The sequence below is a fragment of the Gobio gobio genome (genome assembly GCF_949357685.1).
Source record: "Gobio gobio genome assembly, chromosome: 12".
NCBI classification, from domain to species: domain Eukaryota; kingdom Metazoa; phylum Chordata; class Actinopteri; order Cypriniformes; family Gobionidae; genus Gobio; species Gobio gobio.
The window spans coordinates 10,267,682-10,289,597 of NC_137105.1; the positions used below are offsets into that span (position 1 = coordinate 10,267,682).

General features: G+C 36.6%; 1 protein-coding gene across 2 annotated transcripts; it reads left to right on the forward strand.

Moving 5' to 3' along the window:
- The first annotated feature begins 12,471 nt into the window (after positions 1 to 12,471).
- On the forward strand, positions 12,472 to 20,234 carry vgll2a (vestigial-like family member 2a). Of its 2 annotated transcripts, none has more exons than XM_079831070.1 (4): positions 12,472 to 12,733; positions 13,333 to 13,624; positions 14,706 to 15,176; positions 16,426 to 20,234. In XM_079831070.1, the coding sequence occupies exons 1-4, from the start codon at positions 12,650 to 12,652 to the stop codon at positions 16,467 to 16,469; spliced, it is 891 nt and encodes a 296-aa protein (XP_079687196.1). In that variant the 5' UTR covers positions 12,472 to 12,649; the 3' UTR covers positions 16,470 to 20,234. The 2 variants fall into 2 exon arrangements, with proteins under 2 accessions (XP_079687196.1, XP_079687197.1); XM_079831071.1 differs by having other exon boundaries at positions 12,512 to 12,733; positions 16,547 to 17,429.
- The last annotated feature ends 1,682 nt before the right edge of the window (positions 20,235 to 21,916 follow it).

The window sequence follows — 21,916 nt, forward strand, 5'->3', positions numbered from 1 at the left end:
GATCTGTATCTACTGACACTCCAATGGCACCGGGAGCCAAATTCACAGCTGACGCTGTGGTGTGAAGAGTTGATCCAGTGAGTGTGGATTTCCACATTTCCTCCTCAGTCTGGGTCACCACTTCATCACTGCCCAAAAGCAGCAACAGGTGTGTCATGAACTTCTATTTGGGCGACTGCACTTCATCCTAAAAAACATCCGTTTTGTCCCTGGATATTTCAGGTTCGTAGTCATTAAGTCTTCTGGGCAACAGTGAACGCTACATTTGAAATGGATGTTCATGTAATTCTATTATACATGAATATTGTTCACTATGGCTGGTCCATGTATTGAAAATACACAATGATTTTCTGACTCTATATACCTGCCTATATAGACCACCTAGACAATGCTCTGGCTTGATGAATCCGACCTTCAAGCAAAAGGAACTGGATGAAATATTTGAATGTTACTGATCCACAATCTGATTCTGACATGTGATGCAGCCTGAATCATAATCACACGTTTGTTCGTTGGCCCCCCGACTGAGCCAGGTTTCTCCCAATGTTTTTTTTCTCCATTCTGTTTGGGTTCCTTGCCACTGTTGCCTCTGGCTTGCTTAGCTGGGGACACTTAAAGGGACAGTTCATCCAAAAATTATAATTGTGTCATCATTTACTCACCCTCAAGTTGTTCCAAAACTGTAAAAATGTCTTTGTTCTGCTAAACACAGAGGAAGGTATTTTGAAGAATGCACAAAATAACAGATCTTGGGCCCCATCCAGCCGCCACGTTGTATTACGGACATTGACCGTGAGATTGCTGAGACAACGCGCGTCATCAGACAGAAAGAGCAAGACTGATATTTACTGAACGCAGAACGAACTTCGCAAAATACTTTTAAAAATGCCGGTTGAAATAAAATGCTGCGTGGAGTCAACCAATCAGCATGTTTAACAAGTCCCACCCCCGAAAGTTCCCGAACTTAGAAAAAGTACTACCTTGCGAGCAGGGCCATTTGGAGGGGGAAATATTTATCCGGAACTTCATTTAGACCCTGGTTCCTGCGGTCGAAACACACAGAGTACCACCCCAAAGTTCCTAGTTCCTCGGGAAAGTTCCTGCGGTGGAAACGCGGCTATAGTCTAATAAAGGAAAATAAATGATTCACTACTTAAGGAAATTTATTTTAATATCAAATGTGATTTTTACCTATTAGCTTGTTATTCAGGTTATTATATTTAGTAGACTGAATAGGGCCCGTAGAGTAAATTACATTGTATCACTTGAACCTGGGCAATGAGTGCCGGTCACAGAGCTGGTCACAATTAACAAAGCTCACTGACGATTTAAAACGATATCGTCCAACGTGATGGCAAATTGGCTTTCCAGATAGGCTGATGTAAATCAATACTTACATAGTACAATAGTAGTACATTTATATCCCCACACATTTCCTGCATTGTGAAATGTTGACCGTTCCAAGGCGGACGCGCAGATGTGTCTGGATGTATCTATGCCAAAAACAGCATTCATTTGATTCACTTTGATTCAACTCCCCGTTTCAATGAATCGATTCAAAACTGATTTAAAGATTCAATTACGTCACCACTCAAAATGGCAATATTTAAATGAAAACATGTATTACTCATTAGATGTTTTTAGATGTGTAAACAAAACAACAAAGCCCATTTTAATCACGACTAATCGCACTTTTGTTGTGATTAATCGGGATTAATAGCACGTATCGTGAAATTTAGCATACGCCATTTATCTCATTAAACACATTAATTTTGTCATAATTTGCTATATCCAGCAAAGTAAACAATCAGATTGACTGTGATAAACTCCCAACTTCTAAGATCATCTAACTGCATGACAAAAATTACGTTAATTAGCTTCACGTACTTATAATTTAACTGTAATTTGTCATGTGTTAACGCGTTAATGCTGACAGCACTTATATACTATATATATATATATATATATATATATATATATATATATATATATATATATATATATATATATATATATATATATATATACAGGTGTCATATAATTAGAATATCATCAAAAAGTTGATTTATTTCACTAATTCCATTCAGAAAGTGAAACTGGTATATTATATTCATTCATTACACACAGACTGATATATTTCAAATGTTGTCTTCTTTGAATTTTTATGATTATAACGGACAACTAAGGAAAATCCCAAATTCAGTATCTCAGAAAATTTGAATATTGTGAAAAGGTTCAATATTGAAGACACCTGGTGCAACACTCTAATCAGCTAATTACCTCAAAACACCTGCAAAGGCCTTTAAATGGTCTCTCAGTCTAGTTCTGTAGGCTACACAATCATGGGGAAGACTGCTGACTTGACAGTTGTCCAAAAGACGATCATTGACACCTTGCACAAGGAGGGCAAGACACAAAAGGTCATTGCAAAAGAGGCTGGCTGTTCACAGAGCTCTGTGTCCAAGCACATTAATAGAGAGGCGAAGGGAAGGAAAAAATGTGGTAGAAAAAAGTGTACAAGCAATAGGGATAACCGCACCCTGGAGAGGATTGTGAAACTAAACCCATTCAAAAATGTGGGGGAGATTCACAAAGAGTGGACTGCAGCTGGAGTCAGTGCTTCAAGAACCACTACGCACAGACGTATGCAAGACATGGGTTTCAGCTGTCGCATTCCTTGTGTCAAGCCACTCTTGAACAACAGACAGCGTCAGAAGCATCTCGCCTGGGCTAAAGACAAAAAGGACTGGACTGCTTCTGAGTGGTCCAAAGTTATGTTCTCTGATTAAAGTAAATTTTGCATTTAATTTGGAAATCAGGGTCCCAGAGTCTGGAGAAAGAGAGGAGAGGCACACAATCCACGCTGCTTTTGAGGTCCAGTGTAAAGTTTCCCCAATCAGTGATGGTTTGGGGTGCCATGTCATCTGCTGGTGTTGGTCCACTGTGTTTTCTGAGGTCCAAGGTCAATGCAGCCGTATACCAGGAAGTTTTAGAGCACTTCATGCTTCCTGCTGCTGACCAACTTTATGGAGACACAGATTTCATTTTCCAACAGGACTTGGCACCTGCACTCAGTGCCAAAGCAACCAGTACCTGGTTTAAGGACCATGGTGTCCCTGTTCTTAATTGGCCAGCAAATTCGCCTGACATTAAGCCCATAGAAAATCTATGGGGTATTGTGAAGAGGAAGATGCGATATGCCAGACCCAACAATGCAGAAGAGCTGAAGGCCACTATCAGAGCAACCTGGGCTCTCATAACACCTGAGCAGTGCCACAGACTGATCGACTCCATGCCACGCCGCATTGCTGCAGTAATTCAGGCAAAAGGAGCCCCAACTAAGTATTGAGTGCTGTACATGCTCATACTTTTCATGTTCATACTTGTCAGTTGGCCAAGATTTCTAAAAATCCTTTCTTTGTATTGGTCTTAAGTAATATTCTAATTTTCTGAGATACTGAATTTTCCAGTATTTTTTTTCTGACTTAGTTGTCAGTTATAATCATCAAGATTAAAAGAAATAAACATTTGAAATATATCAGTCTGTGTGTAATTAATTAATATAATATACAAGTTTCACTTTTTGAATGGAATTAGTGAAATAAATAAACTTTTTGATGATATTCTAATTATATGACCAGCACCTGTATATGGGCTTCATTGATATGTTTGCACAACTAAAATATACATAATATGAAGCTTATTTATGTATAATATATTATAAATAATATATTTATTTATAATATTTATAAGTTTCATGATAATTGCAATATATTTGAACAATGTCTTTAATTAATAACCATAAAAAATAAAGTATATATATAATTTATACCTTTAATTTGTATTGTTAATAAATATAGCTGACTTTTATCCCAAATGCCATTTGTAGTTCATAAAGAAAGTCAAGTCACCTTTATTTATATAGTGCTTATTTCAGTACAGATTGTTTCAGCTTTACCGTGATAACAGGAAAATAATGCAACAACGTTTTTTTGGCTGTACAGCAGCTCTAGGAGAAAATAGTGTCATTGTCCAGCTTAAGTAAGTTCAGTGTTGATTTATTTCTGTAGTACAAATAATTAGTTATTATTAATTTATTGTTTATTTATCTATACAGCAGCTCTACAAAAAACAGTGATGTCATCATCCAGCTCAGTTTAGTTACAATGGTGTCAATGCAGGCAGATCCGTAATATTGTTGAATATCAAAGGGATAGTTCACCCAAAAATGAAAATTCTGTCATCAAACCTGTAATAATTTAAATTTTTGAGTGAACTATCCCTTTAAGTGTTCAATTTTTTTTTTCTAAATCTGACCTATGACCCCACAACAACCATTAAACAGTAAAACAACAAGTTCTGGTGGTCTCCAGGGGGGATCCAAAGACCCTCGGTGGACTGAAACGGTTTGTCCATACGTTGCGCTCTCTCTGCGGCTGGGACAGGTGCCACTACAGCTCTCCAAAAACAGACACTCTCTGTTTCGTGTTCCACAGCAGACCCCCCTCTTCCCTCAACAGTTGCCGTGGTCACATTGAGTGCAGTGGTTCACTTCCATGTCACAAACCCACAATTCACCAGGGCTTCTGTTGCCTCATCAGCAACACATGGAGCTCAACTGTTCCCCTGACCACAGTCCAGCTAAAATCACTTCTGTCTTGTTTGTTTTGCAAAGTCCAAAATTAATATTCCGTCATCATTTACTCACCCTCATGCCATGCCAAATTTCCTTTAACAAGTTTGCATCAAGCATGAACAAGACATTCACTGAATCAATAAATGTTCTCATGGAGTGCGATCCCATGTGGGCTCACCATAAAATCACTATGTGTCACTATTTTGTAGAAACATCCTTTACTCAAGTACATGTTTACATTCCATTCTCTCTTCAACTTGCCTTGACAATGTCTTTGCTCTCTCTTTCTCTCATCTCCTACCCCCCTTCTCCCTCGTTGTGAACGTACCCAGGCAGATTACCTGCAAATGGATGACTGGGGGCCAAGGGTCCCCTCTGTCAGCAGAGGCACAAAGCCTTTATTCTCACATATTAAAGAAAAGAGCCCATGTTGAAAACTGTGGGCCGGTTAAAGCTGTAAGTGATGGTCCCTGATCCTCCCTGATTCATTAGATGTGTTGAATGCACTGCTGTTTCAGCAGGTTATGTCCTATTAGCTGGGTGTTAGCACTCAACATTTCCTTGTCCTTAAGCTATTTGGGTAGAAATAGAAACCTTGTCAGGTTACACAGTCTAAAACCCCCATTGTTTGAGAGCTGTCACATCAGAAATGGAGAGTTATTGCACGCTGTAACTCTATCTGTGAACAGGTGTGAAAGCGCTAAACTTGAAGCGGGAACAATGAATTTGAGTTGAAGAAGCAATTAGTATCTTTTATTGCCATATATATATATATATATATATATATATATATATATATATATATATATATATATATTTCTAGAATGTACAAAAAAAAATTATATTTTATGAACAAAATAATTATTACTATTTTTTTTTAAATTATATTAAAGTATCTTTTTAAAATATTTATTCAATATTTTTTCAACCTTGATTTTCTGTACGCAAAAAAAAGCTCCTTTGTGTGTACATTTTAGCTCAATATTTTAGCTGTGTTGTAGGTCTTACATAAAAAACTTTTTTACATAGCCTATAATTTAATATCACAAATAATTGGTTGCTGTATTTTAACGGCTTTATGGGAAATATGGAATTATGATTTCATTAGAAATGAAAGATTTCGCATAATTTTCATAATAAATGTAAAATGTAAAAGTACAAATTATATATAACAGGGCTCGACATTAACGCTTGTCCGGGACAAGTGGATTTTTTGGGGCAAGTGAAAGAGAATTTTACTTGCCTGACCGGACAAGTATCCTGATAAAACTTCATTAACAAAAAATAACTAGGGAATCACCAAAATGCAAGAATATTTCTGCATTCATTAGTGTAAGTGGCGATCAATAGTGGATAATAATATATAATGTATAATGAACTGACGGTAACGTTGCTGAGGAGAAATCTAAACAAATGTGCACAGCTCACACAGTTAAAGGGGTGGTTCCGTGGTTTTTTTCTAGGCTTGGTTGTGTTTATGGGGCGCAGTATAACATGTCTTAATACTTTCTTTTTTTTAAAACGCCATATTTTTCTTATATTTTACCTTTATTCCACACCGCTGTCTCCACTGTCCTTTGAACGGCTCGTTTGCTTCTGCTTCTGTGAAGCCCATCCCTCCGAAAAACGCAATGGTCTTAGATTGGTTAGATGGCCAAATGTCGTTTGTAGTTCTGCAACAGCTCTCTCTCTTTCGTAATGACTGCGACGTGGCCTCGCCCACTTTGTTGCGTGTTCGCGGGGGCAGTGTTTATGTTAATAGCAACACTGTAAAAAATTTCCCAGTAAAATAACAGTAAAGAGCTGGCAGCAGAGACGCCAGCAGTATACCGTATTTTTTACGGTAATCATATGTAAAATGACTTTTCGGTAGTAGTCTGTAAACCAGGAAAACAGTATATTTCTGTATTTCTATAATTAACAGTAAAGAGCTGGCAGCAAAGACGCCAGCAATATACCGTCATTTTTACGGTAATCATACGCAAAATGACTTTACAGTAGTTGTCTGTAAACCAGAAATACAATATATTTCTTTAGTCGCATTGTTAAATGATTTCACACTGTTCACAATGTAGTCGCACTGTTAAATGATTTAAATGCAGTATATTTCTGTGATTATTTGGAAATTACAATAATATTGTTTAGGTTGTTACTTTAACTTCTCACAGTTTACTGTAGACAGGCACAGTATGTGCCTGTCTACAGTAATATGTGAGAAGGTCAATTTCCAAATAATTTCCAAATAATCAGAAATATGCTGAATTTTTTTTTTTACTGTATTAGAAATACAATAGATTTAACAGTTTCATATCATGCAATATTGATAGCAATTAACTTTATTATTCTCGGGGCTAATTGCTTAAGATATGCATTATTGTGAATATTATGCAAAATAAGCAATACAAACTTCAATATCAAACACCTTTATTCCAAAGAGCAATGTCAATATCAACATGAATACAAAAACAAAAAAAAATAGAAGAAAATAAACATCAAAGAAGAGATTTCTAGTAGCAAACAGAAACAGCCTAGTGTCTGCTTTAGACTATGGCAATAAACTTAAAGGGATAGTTCACCCAAAAATGAAAATTAACCCATGATTTACTCACCCTCAAGTCATCCTAGGTGTATATGACATTCTTCTTTCAGATTCTTCTTTTCATTTCATAATGCTTACGCTATGTCTGACGAACATAACTGGTGTCAGATGTAGCGTAAGCATTTTGAATTGCGAGAGGCACAACACTTTTCCCATTAGTTGAAAAAACAGAAGGCGATTGGCCAGAAGCTAGATAATTTACATTTATTTATAAAGTTTTAAATATGGATATTTTTCTTACACAAACGCATCGATTCACTTCAGAAGCCCTTTATTAACCCCCTGGAGCCGTGTGGAGCAGTTATATGATGAACAGATGCACTTTAATGGACTTAAAAAACAGGAAAAAAACAGAACAGTCACTGCCATTATAAAGCTTGGAAGAGCAGGACATGTTTAATATAACTCTGATTGTATTCGTCTGAAAGAAGAATGTCATATACACCTAGGATGACTTGAGGGTGAGTAAATCATGGGGTCATTTTCATTTTTGGGTGAACTAACCCTTTAAATTCTTAAATTGCTCGTCAGAGACTGATCTTAACCCTAACCAAACGGGAATGGTTGACTAGATAGTTTACTTTTTTTTATTTAAGACATAAGTTTGAAGACTTTTAAGTCACTATTAAGACTATTTAAGGAACATTAAGACCTTTTTGATTATATGAGTAAGAACATTCAGCATACAATCATCGTTGGCACATTTTTGGGGGAAAAAAGCCCACATGCTCATGTTTTTCCTCTTAAAATAGTCCTGTGAGTTAGATTAAAAGTCAATTTAAAAGATTTTCATATGTAATCTGCAATGTATTCTCTGCTGTCTGTAAAAATATACGTTCATTTTGAACATATGCAGAATTGGCAACATTTGGAAAACAAACTTAACTACATTTTGAAAATGTGCATTAAGGCCATTTTGAAACTATTAAAGTACAGTAGAACATTTTGACAGTATGCATCAATAAAAAACATTTAAGGTTCATTTCATTTCAGGTCACCTCTTCAAATTGTCCTGTGAGGTAGGCTTGTATTTTTACCTCTTAAAATAGTCCTTTGAGGTAGGTTTGTGTTTTTACATTATGGATCCAGGAGAGATGACCATCACTTTAGTAGCAGCTGTTCCTCTCTGCAGCATTACTCCAGTGTTGCCACTGTCAAACAACAAAAAACAATCATAATAATAAATAAACTATAACATCAGGAATGTACAGTATACACTCCAGGCTAATGGTTATAAAGTTAATAAGTTCTTTTGTGGCTTAATTTGGCAATGCTAGACTGTCAAAACAAAGAGAGCGAGATTAAAGAGCTCACCGATCTATATGAAGTTCCATTCAAAGTCATGGAGATTCTTCATTAGTATGGCGACGTGTATATTGACTGAAGAAGACTTCTTCAGGACGATCACACCTTTCTTCTTGAAGACAACCTTGCCACTTTTGGCCTTTGTCCCTCTCTCTGGATTTACACCAATAAAGCGCCTGAAATCAAAATAGTCTAAGATCAGAGTGGGGTCAACAACATACTGTTTTGTGTACATTAAATTAAATGTATTTTTTGTCTTTCTTCATTGCACAAATAGAGTGGACTTGAATGACATATAGAAGTGACATCAAATGGAATTATTATAAAGCCTATAGTCCAACTAAATACCATGTGTGTGTGTGTGTGTGTGTGTGTGTGTGTGTGTGTGTGTGTGTGTGTGTGTGTGTGTGTGTGTCTGTGTGCATGCGTGTGTGCGTGTCTAGGTGTGTGTGTGTGTGTGTGTGTGTGTGTCTGTGTGCATGCGTGTGTGCGTGTCTAGGTGTGTGTGTGTGTGTGTGTGTGTGTGTGTTGTAGCTTGAAATGTACAGTACTAATACCATTTTACACCAAAAAATACAAACATTTTAATTTAATTTAATTGTATATATACATATAATTATGACAAGTAATGAAGGGGTTTTACCTCTGAATGAATTCCAAAGCACAGGCTGCCTGCGCATCTTGATACTGAAGGTTGAATATGTAGTGGCAGACACCTGTAGGGAACAAATACATTATGCTTACCATAATAAGATTTTTAAGAAGAAAAATTATAAAAGGTCAATAATTAGTAAACACTAGGGGAGAGTAACCTAGTGGCGAATGAGGTAGGCTTATGAAGTACCTACAGTCAAACTGCTAAATAGATTTGGCATTCACAATTTAAAGGGTAACAATTTTATTTTTACAGATCTTGGGGAGTTCTACTGCAAATGTTACCAAAATTAAACAAAAAAACTACCCAAAAGTAATAATGTTTTGGCTATTCAAATCTAAGCCTCACTGTTAAATGACATCAAATCCCTAGCAAGACAAGCTCCTGAGCATCAGTTTGATATCAAACATTCTTGGCAATAGGAATAAGATTTTAATTACTGTTTAATTTGTAGATGCAAGACCCGATGAATGTTGATAAAGAACACTCAATGATGTGCAGCACGTCATCTAAATTGTGCGTCCTCTTCTGGAAAATCTCCTATCCAAATGATGGTTCCTGAAGTCCCTCCAGGAGTTAATGGCAATGTCAAAATTATTTCTGTATTTTTTAAAGAAAATTGACCAAAAGCAGTAGCCTCAATTTAAAAGACTAACGTTGTATCAAACATCTGACCGTGCTCCAAATTCCCCAGTCAACACTCAGTTTCCAAAAAATACTGTAATGTCCTGTAATTTAAAACAGCAGCATACTGTTTAGGGCCTCAGTCCTGTTGCTCCAAGTTAAGCAGCCCACAATGCATTGCTAACTACAGTACTAAACTGTTTAACATGAAAACAGTATTTTAATGTTGCAAATTGGCTGTAAATTTACAGCAATTGCTTACAGTGAAGGGTTTATGATGTCACCAACCCGGGAAGAAGCTTGTTGTAGTCCAAACCGGCCGTTTTTGTAGGCAATAAACTGCCATAACTTTAAAAGACAATATCTCCGTTTGCATTGAACTTTCAGCACTGTAACTTTGCAGATACTGTTTATGCTCAAGCAGCAACATTACACACTAACTAAAGTTAAAAAAGTGAAATCGCATGCAACCACCCCTTTAACACACTGCTGTAAAAATGTGGAGTTTATTTATATTTATAACATATGATACAGTTGCAACGTCACATTACCAAGTGTGCTGTTTTCCTGAATAAAATCACGACTGAAAATGACACTGATTTCATATGACATTCCAAACTAAGATCACCGCAGAACGCGTGTCACCTCAACAGCGTGTTAGTGAATGATTCAGCGTTTTGAATGAATCGGTTGAATCAAAGATTCAATTACCTATTCGTGAACGACTGCCTCATTCTTGAATGAATCAGCCGTTTGAACGAATCGACTCAATGACTCGCTCATTAAGATGCCGCCACCTACTGGCGTTTTAGTTTCATGTTTAAACATTCTTTCCAACTTTTCTTATTTGTAGCTATATTCAAAAAATATTTAAAACAATCTCATAACATTATTTAATACAGTTGTAATTTTTCAGTGTAAATGATTTAATTTGATTGGTAACAGCCTGTGTCATCTTCTAATTTAGTTTATTGATCAAATTTAAGAATATAAAAGGAAAGCTGAAGCATGGCCTATATTTAATAAGATTAGGGGGAAAATGCCTTTTATAAAAGGTAAAAATATCACAAATATGCAGATTTAAATATGTCAAGTATACATATTAGAGAAAAAAAATGTTGTTCATCATCTATTTATTGAATGAATATATATATATATACTCATTCAATAAATAGATGAATGGATGAACAAAAAAAATTCTCTAATGATTACATTCCTGTTATGCTTTGAAGCCATTTCATTTTAGTATTTGTTATCATTTGACAGTGTGTATCTGGACAAGATATTATTTCCTATATGCTCTACAAAGAGTTGTTCTCCCAGCACAAAAGTGTTTTTTCTCTATCAATGAATCAAGGATTTCCTTCTTGGTTCTGTTTTTACAACAACCAACATGACAAGCGTGGTACATAGACGATCTCTCTTGACAAGCCATTCATTTTATGCGAGTGTTGTTGAAAAGAAAACCATTTGTCTCATTGTTTGGACCCTTGGAAAAAATATGCGAATGTCTAGTACAAGAATGTACAAATCCTGAGAAAATCCATCTACAGTAAATACAGAAGTTAAAACTGTAAGGATCGTTTTACACCTCAGATACTGATATTAGTGTTTGCTGAGAAATAACCCGAATATTTCACCTCCAGCACTCTGGACAGCGCTAGTTTAGCTTAATTTGTGAAAGACTCCATGAAGTGGGGTATAGTGCCGGAATACCAAACATTCCTGTGAAATTCCCAGTAAAATAAGGATGAGCTTTAACCACCACTTCAGCTGCTGTCCTGAAGTGTACTGGTAACTACAGCAGCAGTGTCATTGTCTCAGACTGAGCAGTGTATCAGTGTTTTCTCAGTTGCAGCATATTGTTGATTTTAAGGGTCCTGATGACAGAAAAATGCCCCTTGACCCCAGCACCAATTGCATGAAAACTATTTGACATCTGACCTGTAAATCTAAAGAGCTCAGGGCAACTGGGCACAGAGAACCATGGCATTTTGTATAGACTGATGGCAGAACACTTACCCTATTTAGCAATAATTTATCTTTTTAGCTTGTGCAAGCAATCAAATTTACACATTTTCTATTCGAATCCAAATACTGTACATATGTATGAGCTACTTGTAGGGACGATTCATAGTGAGCTATTGGTCTCTGGTGTAGAAATACGTCAAAACGCTTCGTTTCGTAGAAGTCCGAGTCGAGGAGGAGTCGTTTATTTGAACCGACTCGTGAATCGATTTGCAGTGTACTTCAACTTTCATAAGTAAACACGATGAGGTAAGAAACACTTTTTTCAAAATATCAAACAAGACAGAATTGCACAACAGAGGCTATGTTTACCGGCACGTTTAATATCTCAGTTAGGAAGACATCTAAAACGAGTAAACTGACTAAATGTACAACTTTATTGTTGTAACATGCTAATGCTAATGACCAGCTAACTTGTTTCAAAACACAACTACCAGGTTATATCGTTGTGCAATGTTGTCTTGTTTGAAGAATATCCAACACGTGACACGTCGTAAATAATTTTACCACAAGCAAGAACCTGCATGCAGTGCATTGCACAAGGAACACTTTGAGTGATGATTCAAATGAGTCGACTCATTAAACCATTCATCATTTGAATGGACCGAATCTCTTAAATGAATCAGACTCGTGCGTAAAAGACAGAGTACAGAACATAAAAGGTGCTCAGTGCGCTTCAGCCGCAATCGACGCGGAGCTTCATTTTCTGTCTGTAGACACTGAACCAGCGCTTTATTTCAAATGAAGCGTCCTCTCATTCCACTAATAAGTTTTTATACGTGATATAACAGCTGTCTTCGCCATGAGCTGCTTGGATGTCATGTATCAAGTTTATGGTCCACCTCAGCCTTATTTTGCCGCAGCATACACACCTTATCACCATCAGGTATGTTCAATATAACGTCAATTTATTACCATCCTATTGTGTTAGAATGCATTTTCATTTTATTTTAAAGCAGTTTGTGGTTTGTTTGGATTCTGTTAGATTTGAGTAAAACTTTCTCTCCTCGACTTGTTGCGCCAGCATTTGATGTTGACAAAATAGTTTTAAAATGAGTCACGTAGTTAGAGGTTGATGGAAAAATATGTAACTTGATTAATGTCGGTTTAAAATGATTAAAAACCAAATTGGTGAACATATTTTTGTTTTCTGACAATGCTTTAGTATATCACTTGTATATAGTATGACAGGCTATTTGATATATTTATATATATTCATTTCCTAAAAAAATATTCCCTCTTGAATGCATATTTAGTTTAGTTACATAAATATAGATACAGCTTTGTATGTGTGTGTATATGTGTAGTATTATATAGTATATGTTAACATTGTAGGAACACAAATTGTGCAACACCAAACACACTGGTGCAATACACAACTAAATAGTTTCTCCCTAAATCTGTCTATGTATAAATAGAGTGTGTGTGAGTGTATTTCTGTATCCTGTAAATTGATTTAGCCTTTTTTTTTTTTTATGTTTTCAGAAATTGGCATTTTACTCGAAAATGCAAGAATCACCAGAAACAGTCAGCGGAAGCAGCTCTTCTTTTTCCAACCTCTCCGGGCCACCCATAAAAGAGGAGGACTGCGCCCGGGAGAAAGATCACCCGCCGGAGGCTGAGTACCTCAGCTCCAGATGTGTGCTTTTCACGTATTTCCAAGGGGACATCAGTTCGGTGGTGGATGAACATTTCAGTCGAGCTTTGAGTCAGTCTAGTAGTTACGCGCCCGGATCCACCAACAGCAAGACCGCGAGAGGTACACCGTCCTGGAGAGGTGGGAATCTCATGCAACCTACATTTTGAATTGAATTGAATTAAATTGAACTTTATTGGCATAATTGAATTTGTCACCGGTGTATGGCGGTCCCCGCAGTGCACATTTGCACATACATGCAATGCATTTTAGTATTTATAGATAACAAATACAGTGCTAGACAAAAGAAACATAATAAAGTAAAACTAATAACAGGACACATTACTGTGCCTAACATATCCAATTTGGGTAACCCTGCATTCAATACAATAACACACTAATCTGCACAGAAATAGCTAAATAAAGCAATGATAATCCTGTTACTAATATAAATAAGTATTGCACTTAGATATGATATTGCACAAAAAGAGGAAGAAATTGATTTAAATAGGAATACATTTTAATTTATACTATAATATGTATTTTCCTTGCATCCTTTATGATTGTACAGATATTAATCATGACAATGGGCAACATTTTCCTTTAAATAATTTTTTTTTTTTTTTTAAACAATAAGTTGAATTTACCGGTATATATATTTTCATGATTGCACAGGCATGATTTTATTTTATCTGTTTATTTATGTTGCATTGTTTCAAAATCTATATCGATTTTTGGTAACACTTTAGTTTAGAGTCCAATTCTCACTATTAACTAGTTGCTTATTAGCATGCATATTACCAATATATTGGCTGTTTATTAGTACTAATTAAGCACATATTAATGCCTTATTCTGCATGACCATATTCTACATCCCTTAATCCTACCCAATACCTAAACTTATCAACTACCTCTCTAATAAGCAGTAATTAGGAGTTTATTGAGGCAAAAGTCATAATTAATAGTGAGAATTGGACCCTAAATTTAAGTGTGATCAGATTTTTCTTAAAGCTAATGGAAAATAATTAAATTAGCATCTAAAGATGATTAGGACATTTTTTTTTTTTACAACCAGTTTGTTGCATTTTTTTTGTTAATCCAAATGTGTGAGCATTTCTTTTCCATTATCTATTAAAGGTCGTTTTTAATTGTTGTATATTTGACGGATCACATGCTTCTATGCATATTAACATGCAAACCATCTAAATGTGTTCCTCCCCAGAAGGCTCATTCCCTATGAGCCAGAGAAGCTTCCCTCCCTCGTTCTGGAACAGCGCGTATCAGCCGTCGGTCACAGCATCTCTCAGCAGCGCCCTGGGTTCCTCCCACACAGATCTCCCCTTCTCAGCGGACCCTTATTCCACCGCGTCTCTACACAGCCACCTCCACCAAGCCACCCCAGAGCCCTGGCACCCCTCTCACCACCATCACCCTTACTCACTCAGCGGAGCCATCGGCACACAGGGATCCGCTTACCCCCGGCCCTCCATGCACGACATGTACGGAACGCACTTTGACCCCCGTTACAGCTCTCTGCTTGTGCCCTCGGTGCGGCCGCATAGACTTCCCCCAGCCACGGTGCCCGCACCTGGAGCCTCGCCGTGCGATATCAGCAAGAGCGAGCCGGGCAGCTCGGCATGGACCGGAGCTTTCACAGCGGCGAGCTCTGATATGAGTCTGAACATGGATACAGGTGTGAACAGCACAGCAGCCCCACAATGTATTTCAGCACATAAGCTACACTTAGAAACATATGGATGTCATTGCATTTGAAAACAAAATATCCAAAAGCATTTATTTTAAAGAAAATAACACTTTTCGGTTGCACTTTATTTTACAGTATGTGCACTACTGGGTAATATTAGATGGGTTATGTTTAAGTTTAGGTGTAGGTTCAGGGTTAGTACCTAGTTATTGTAATAAGTACATAGTACGTACATAGGGAACAGGACTGTAAAATAAAGTGCTACAAAAATTTCATTGAAAAGACGTTTGCTTTAAAATGATAATAAAAGGAGACACTTTCTAGTTGTTTCTGGTGATTCAAAAGTTTTTATGTTTTTGAAAGAAGTCTCACCAGGGCAAAAATTTATAATTTATATAAATATATATAATTTTAAAATGAATGTATTCCTGTGATGGCAAAGCTGGATTTTCAGCATCATTACTCCAGTCTTCAGTGTCACATTCAGAAATCATTCTAATATGCTAAATATTTTTTTGTGTCAACAGTGATGCATTTTGTCATTTTTTTTGATGAATAGAAAGTTCAGAGAACTTGCAATAGAAATGTATAACATTGTAAATTTACAACATTGTACATTTTTGATCAATTTAATGCATCCTTGCTGAATAAAAGTATTAATTTTGTTCAATTCAACTCAAATTTTTAATGGTAGTGTAGTTAATGTGATAAGCTACACATTTCAGGATAATTGACATACATCCACAAAAAAAACAGATCACCTTGACATCAGTTTATTAAGACTGGGTGCAAAAATTGTGCAGGAAATTCTGTGAAAAGCTCTAGTATGATTTCTCTGCAAATGCCACTTAATGTTTTGTTATCTAATGCAATGACATTTTTTAAAAAGTGACTTTAAGCCTCAAAAGTACACTTTAAGCGTACTTACTTTTTAGGGCCAAACAAGGTAACTCACAGCATAAAATTCAATCATATAATTTAAAAAACAATACCGTCCAAGAGCTTCTTGAAGTACTGTACACGATCAACTTGTGAATTTGTCCTAAGTTTAAGATCTTTTTTGAATCTCTTCAAGGTTTTTGACTTTGACCATTGCCCTGCTTACATATTGGTTTTTTTTGCACTCTTTAAAAAAACCTTTAATGCTTTCTTTACTTCAAGTCTTCTCACTTCTCACTCTGTATTTTCCCCCTCTTCATGTCTTTATCCTTTTTTTCCCTTTCCTTCTTCCTCTCAGGTCTACAGAGCCAGGATAAGAGCAAGGACTTGTACTGGTTTTAGTGCCCTGCGGCCACTTCTTTCTCCGCTGGCTTGTCTTTCTCTGGCTTTTCTGTAACAGATTCTCATCTCACTTGCAGCTCGGCGCTACACCCTTTGCAGCGGGACCATCCTAAGCTGAAAGTGGATAAGAACCCTTCGGATGAGTGCAAAACTCTCAGTAAAGAGGAGCAAACATACTGTAGTGGTGTGACGAGCAGCTGCTCTCGCCCCTTCCCTCCCCCGACCTTCAGCGTTCGCAGCAAAACGGACCCAAAACGAGATTAAAAAAAAAGGTCAAACATTACTTTAGGGGGACATTTGAGAGCCGAACTGGCAGAAAAGACGGACTGGCTATATGAAGACTTTTCTTTTGAGCAGAAATGAGAGTTTCTGACGAGAGAGCAGCATTCCCTATAATCGCTGAAGACAGAGAAGGGCTATTTGAAGCCACTTGACTCTATCTATATTGCTTTCAGCACCTGTCATCGACAACTGTTGTGGAACTTAGCAGACGCACAGACAACGGCGCTATGTGTCGTTTGACCGAGCAAGCCCCCTGGATTTCATAAAAGAGGCGTTTTGTTGTATCTGGACACACGGCGAAAGGGAACAACTGGTTTGGCTTTTCATTATTTGTGAAGCGTGGTGTGGGTTCGGCTGGAAGTAGATATACAAACACTATTAAGCCGTACTGTATATACTTTGTGTCTTAGTGTGTCCAGTGCTATATGTAAGATCAAACAGCATGATGATATGCATCAGAAACATTGATTCTTTCATTTGTACTTTTTTAAGAACCACTTTTAGTCGCCGTCGGCTTAGGTTGACGTCTCACCACGCTGTATGTGAATGTATCACGTAATATATTACCTTTGAAAGTATTTTTCCAGTGCATTGAGGAAAATGAGCCGTTATTTGTTTTTATCAGTTGTGTATCTTCATCCTATGAAAGAAAAATGGAAATAAAACCAGGCGATACACACCTTTTTGTTGCAGTCAAGTGTTTTAGAGGCAGCTTGTAAAATTGCGAATACGATCGATTTTACAAACTTGAGTATAGTGATGTGTTTTTATACCAAACACATACTCTTAAAGGGATAGTTCGCCAAAAAAATAAAAAAATTGTCATTACTTACTCACCCTCAAGTTGTTCCAAACCTGTATGAGTTTAAGAACCACTTTTAGTCGCCGTCAGCTTTGACGTCTCACCACGCTGTATGTGAATGTATCACATGTAATATATTCGTTTGAACGCATTTTTCCAGTGCGTTGAGGAAAATGGAGAGTTTCTGTTTTCATCAGTTGTGTATCTTCATCCTATGAAAGAAAAATGGAAATTAAACCAGGCGATGCACACTTTTTTGTTGCAGTCAAGTGTTTTAGAGGCAGCTTGTAAAATTGCGAATACGATCGATTTTACAAACTTGAGTATAGTGACGTGTTTTTATACCAAACACTCTTAAAGGGATAGTTCGACCAAAAAATGAAAAATGTATCATTACTTACTCACCCTCAAGTTGTTCCAAACCTGTATGAGTTTCTTTCTTCTGTTGAACACAAAAGAAGATATTTTAAAGAATGTTGGTAGTCAAACAGTTGACGGCACCCATTGACTTCCAAAAAATACTTTGGAAGTCAATGGGTGCCGTCAACTGTTTGGTTACCGATAGAAGAAAGATATTTCATACAGGTTTGCAACAACATGAGGCTGAGTAAAACGATGACTAAGTTTTCATTTTTGGGTGAACTATCCCTTTAAGAAGAAAACAAAAGACTATTAAAAACGTGCTGCAACCTTCGAAAACTCAATAATTTTTTTTATTTGTACTTTTTTAAGAACCACTTTTAGTCGCGTCAGCTTTGACATCTCACCACGCTGTATGTGAATGTATCACATGTAATATATTCGCTTTGAACATATTTTTCCAGTGCGTTGAGGAAAATGAGGAGTTTCTGTTTTCATCAGTTGTATATCTATGAAAACAAAAAAAAAGGAAATGAAACCAAGCGATACACACTTTTTTGTTGCCCCTAAGTGTTTTAGAGGCAGCTTGTAAAATTGCGAATGTGATTATATCTTTTTGACATTTATTCATGCTTGCTCTGGGCTCTTAAAGGGATAGTTCACCCAAAAATGAAAATTCTGTCATCACTTACTCGCCTTCTAGTTGTTCTTAACCAGGGGTGCGTTTGCCGAAAGCGTCGTTATCGCCAAATATGGTCGCAAGTTCCATCGTTATCAACATAGTTCAACGAGTCTGTTTCCTCCAACGAACGTTTGCAAACATCGTCGCAAAGTTGCGTGGTTGGAACGACAGCTCTCGACCTGTGGTTAGAAGCATAGTTTCTTGTTTGCATAACGTGGACTTAACAAATCCTTATCTTGAGCAAAATAAGCAAGCTGCCATTCAGTACAATCTATGTATTTTATTTAGAATACGTACAAATGTCATTTACGTCTTTTAGTTTGTCAAGAGATTTAAAGCACTGTTTTTAAAGAGTGCGCATGTGCGGACGTGCTCTAGTACGTAAGGACGAGCCAATGACTGAATCTGGAAATAAAGCAAAATTTGAATTTCTTCAACGATGCATCGATGTGAGTTACATCATTGAACGGGAAACGCACCCCTGTATGAGTTTCTTTCTTATGTGAACACAAAAGAAGATATTTTAAAGAATTTTGATATTAACTAGAGAGTTGACGGCACCCATTGACTTCCATTGTAGGAACAAAAATAATATGGAAGTCTGGTTAATATCAACATTCTTTGAAATATCCTCTTTTGTGTTCAACAGAAGAAAGAAACTCATACAAGTTTGGAACAACATGAGGGTGAGTAAATGATGACAATGATTCCCATTTTTTGGTGAACCATCCCTTTAAGAAGAAAACAAAAGACTATTATAAACTAACTGCAACCTTCAAAACCTCAATATCGACACCATCAGAGATTAAATGATTGATTTATTTCAGCATGACAATATGCTTCAAAAACATTGATTCTTTCATTTGTACGTTTTTAAGTACCACTTTTAGTCGCCGTCAGCTTAGGTTGACGTTTCACCACGCTCTATGTGAATGTATCACGTAATATATTACCTTTGAAAGTATTTTTCCGGTGCGTTGAGGAAAATAAGGTGTTATTGGTTTTTATCAGTTGTGTATCTTCATCCTATGAAAGAAAAATGGAAAACCAGCCGATACACACTTTTTTGTTGCCCTTATGTGAGTATAGGTGACATCTTTTTATACCAAACACATAATGACATTTATTCAAGCTTGCTTTGGGTTCTTAAGAAGGAAACAAAAGACTATTATAAACTCGCTGTAACCTTTGTAACCTCCAAAGCGACACCATCAGAGATCAAATTATTGATTTGTTTCAATATAGATGTTTTTTCTCTGTCAGTATGTTCAACGTGTAAAAGAAGGATGGGCGCCTTTTAATCAGATGTTTTTGTCCACTCAGCCATAGATTCAGCCAATGAAAAGGAAATGTGAAGCGAGAAAGAAAGAGGCAGACTGAATGTTATCATGCTGACATTTGATCCTTTGCCTTTTGGTTGTGTTCGCAGTGAATACCAGACAGCTGTTGATTAATATTGGCTTATGACAACAGCAATGATGGACAAGAGATGTGTGGCCAGGAGTTTCTCTTGCTTAAGTGGGTAAAACAAAGGACTCTTTTTTAAAAGTAGTACTGAGTGCCGTCCTAAAGTGCTGGGGGGTGCATGAGAAACTAATGTAGTTCATGTGGCAGATTAAACAGTCCCATTTCAAAATGCATAACTGGTGTAAGCAGTTACTACTAAGCCAACTTGTGTTTTTTTGTGACTACAGTGCTGCAAAGTATGGGTATTTTATAAATGAAGACCATTGAAACTCCGGTTGTATTTGTAGCCTGTTTGTCTCCCTTGAATGTAAAGTTGAGTTAATTTTATTTGTCATATACAACAGCATATTTGCTGGCTTACATTGAAATGTGTCATTCAAGCTCCCCATTTGAACTAAAATACAAATAAATTTTGGAACTTTTTTTATATTTAAAAAAAAAACAAAGTGATATAGGTCTAGAAAAGGACCTAGGGCTCGCAGTCACATCTCAGTTTATTTTTGAATGTCAGTTTCAATATAAACATTTCTGTATTGACGCTAGTTTCTATATGCTGAGCGGAGCTGTCACACAGTAAGTTATATATGCCAGTTATAGACTTTAAATGAAATTGCTTCACAAAGATATTTAAAAGTAAACATTAGGAAAGGCACAACAATTAATGAAACAATATGTACAAGATTATTTCAAAGAACAAGAGGGTAGAATTCACAAAATATAATCTATTTTAAAATAAAACGAGATATTTGAAACCAAGTAACATATAAAAAAAATATTTGGGAACACTTTTTTGTAACCACACATCCCAGTGTGACAAGAGTAGCCTACAGAAGTAGCATTTATATTAGCGACATGAAAATAAAACAATAGGCCTACAATAAATTAGGCATATACAACGGCTAATGTGCTCATAAATCTATAAACATACGATTACGCAAAGTTGTCACATTATCCCTGCCCAGTAACTCCGCGCCAATATTAGCATGACTGAGCTATTTAGAGTCTCGCCGCGCCGCGCGCACAGGACCAGAACAGCGCGCGCCATTACTCGCAGAACGACACTCGATATCCGCCGTTTCAGTGACTGGAGGATTTGTGATGTTGAGGCATAATCTCGTAGCAGTAGCTCATAAATTGCCGAGCACTAATTAGGGGCAAGGGGCCGAGCTGTCAGTCACATTATCCCAAAAATTCAAACGCACTCACATGTACTTTTTTTTGGAGCGGCGTCGAGGAATCCGCAGCCAGTTGTCACTTTGCCCACCGTTTGCCGAAAGGACACACATCAACCATGTGAAAGGTCAACGCCCCACACTTTAAAAAGCAGATCAACAGTCCCCTGGCATTTTAATCAGCTTGAGTCTAATGTTCTCTATCAATCAAGTAGAGGTTAAACGACCATGTGATAACTGTTATCCTTTGCCTGGTAAAATTATTATGTGCGCTGGGTTTTTAATACATTATAATGGACTACAAACGTGAATTGTGCTAAAAATACATTTTTAATTTAAGAAATGAACTAGCTAATTACATTTATCTTTCTCAGTCACCCCCAAAAATATTTTATCCACATTTAAAAACACATTATATAAAATGTTAATTTATAAAAAATAAGTAGGCCTATTATATAAAACATTTTATAGTATACAGTGGTGGCCAAAATTATTAGAACACCTGACGGATCTGAAAATATTGACAATCTTTTGCCTGCAAAACATGATTTCATCATTTCATAATGTTCTTGAAACAGATGCTCTGACCATCAAATATCAGATGAAGTGAGTCGTACGGTTTTTATCCACTTTTAACTTTAATATTTGGTATTTGCAGTAATTACAGCAGCACATCTCTCTG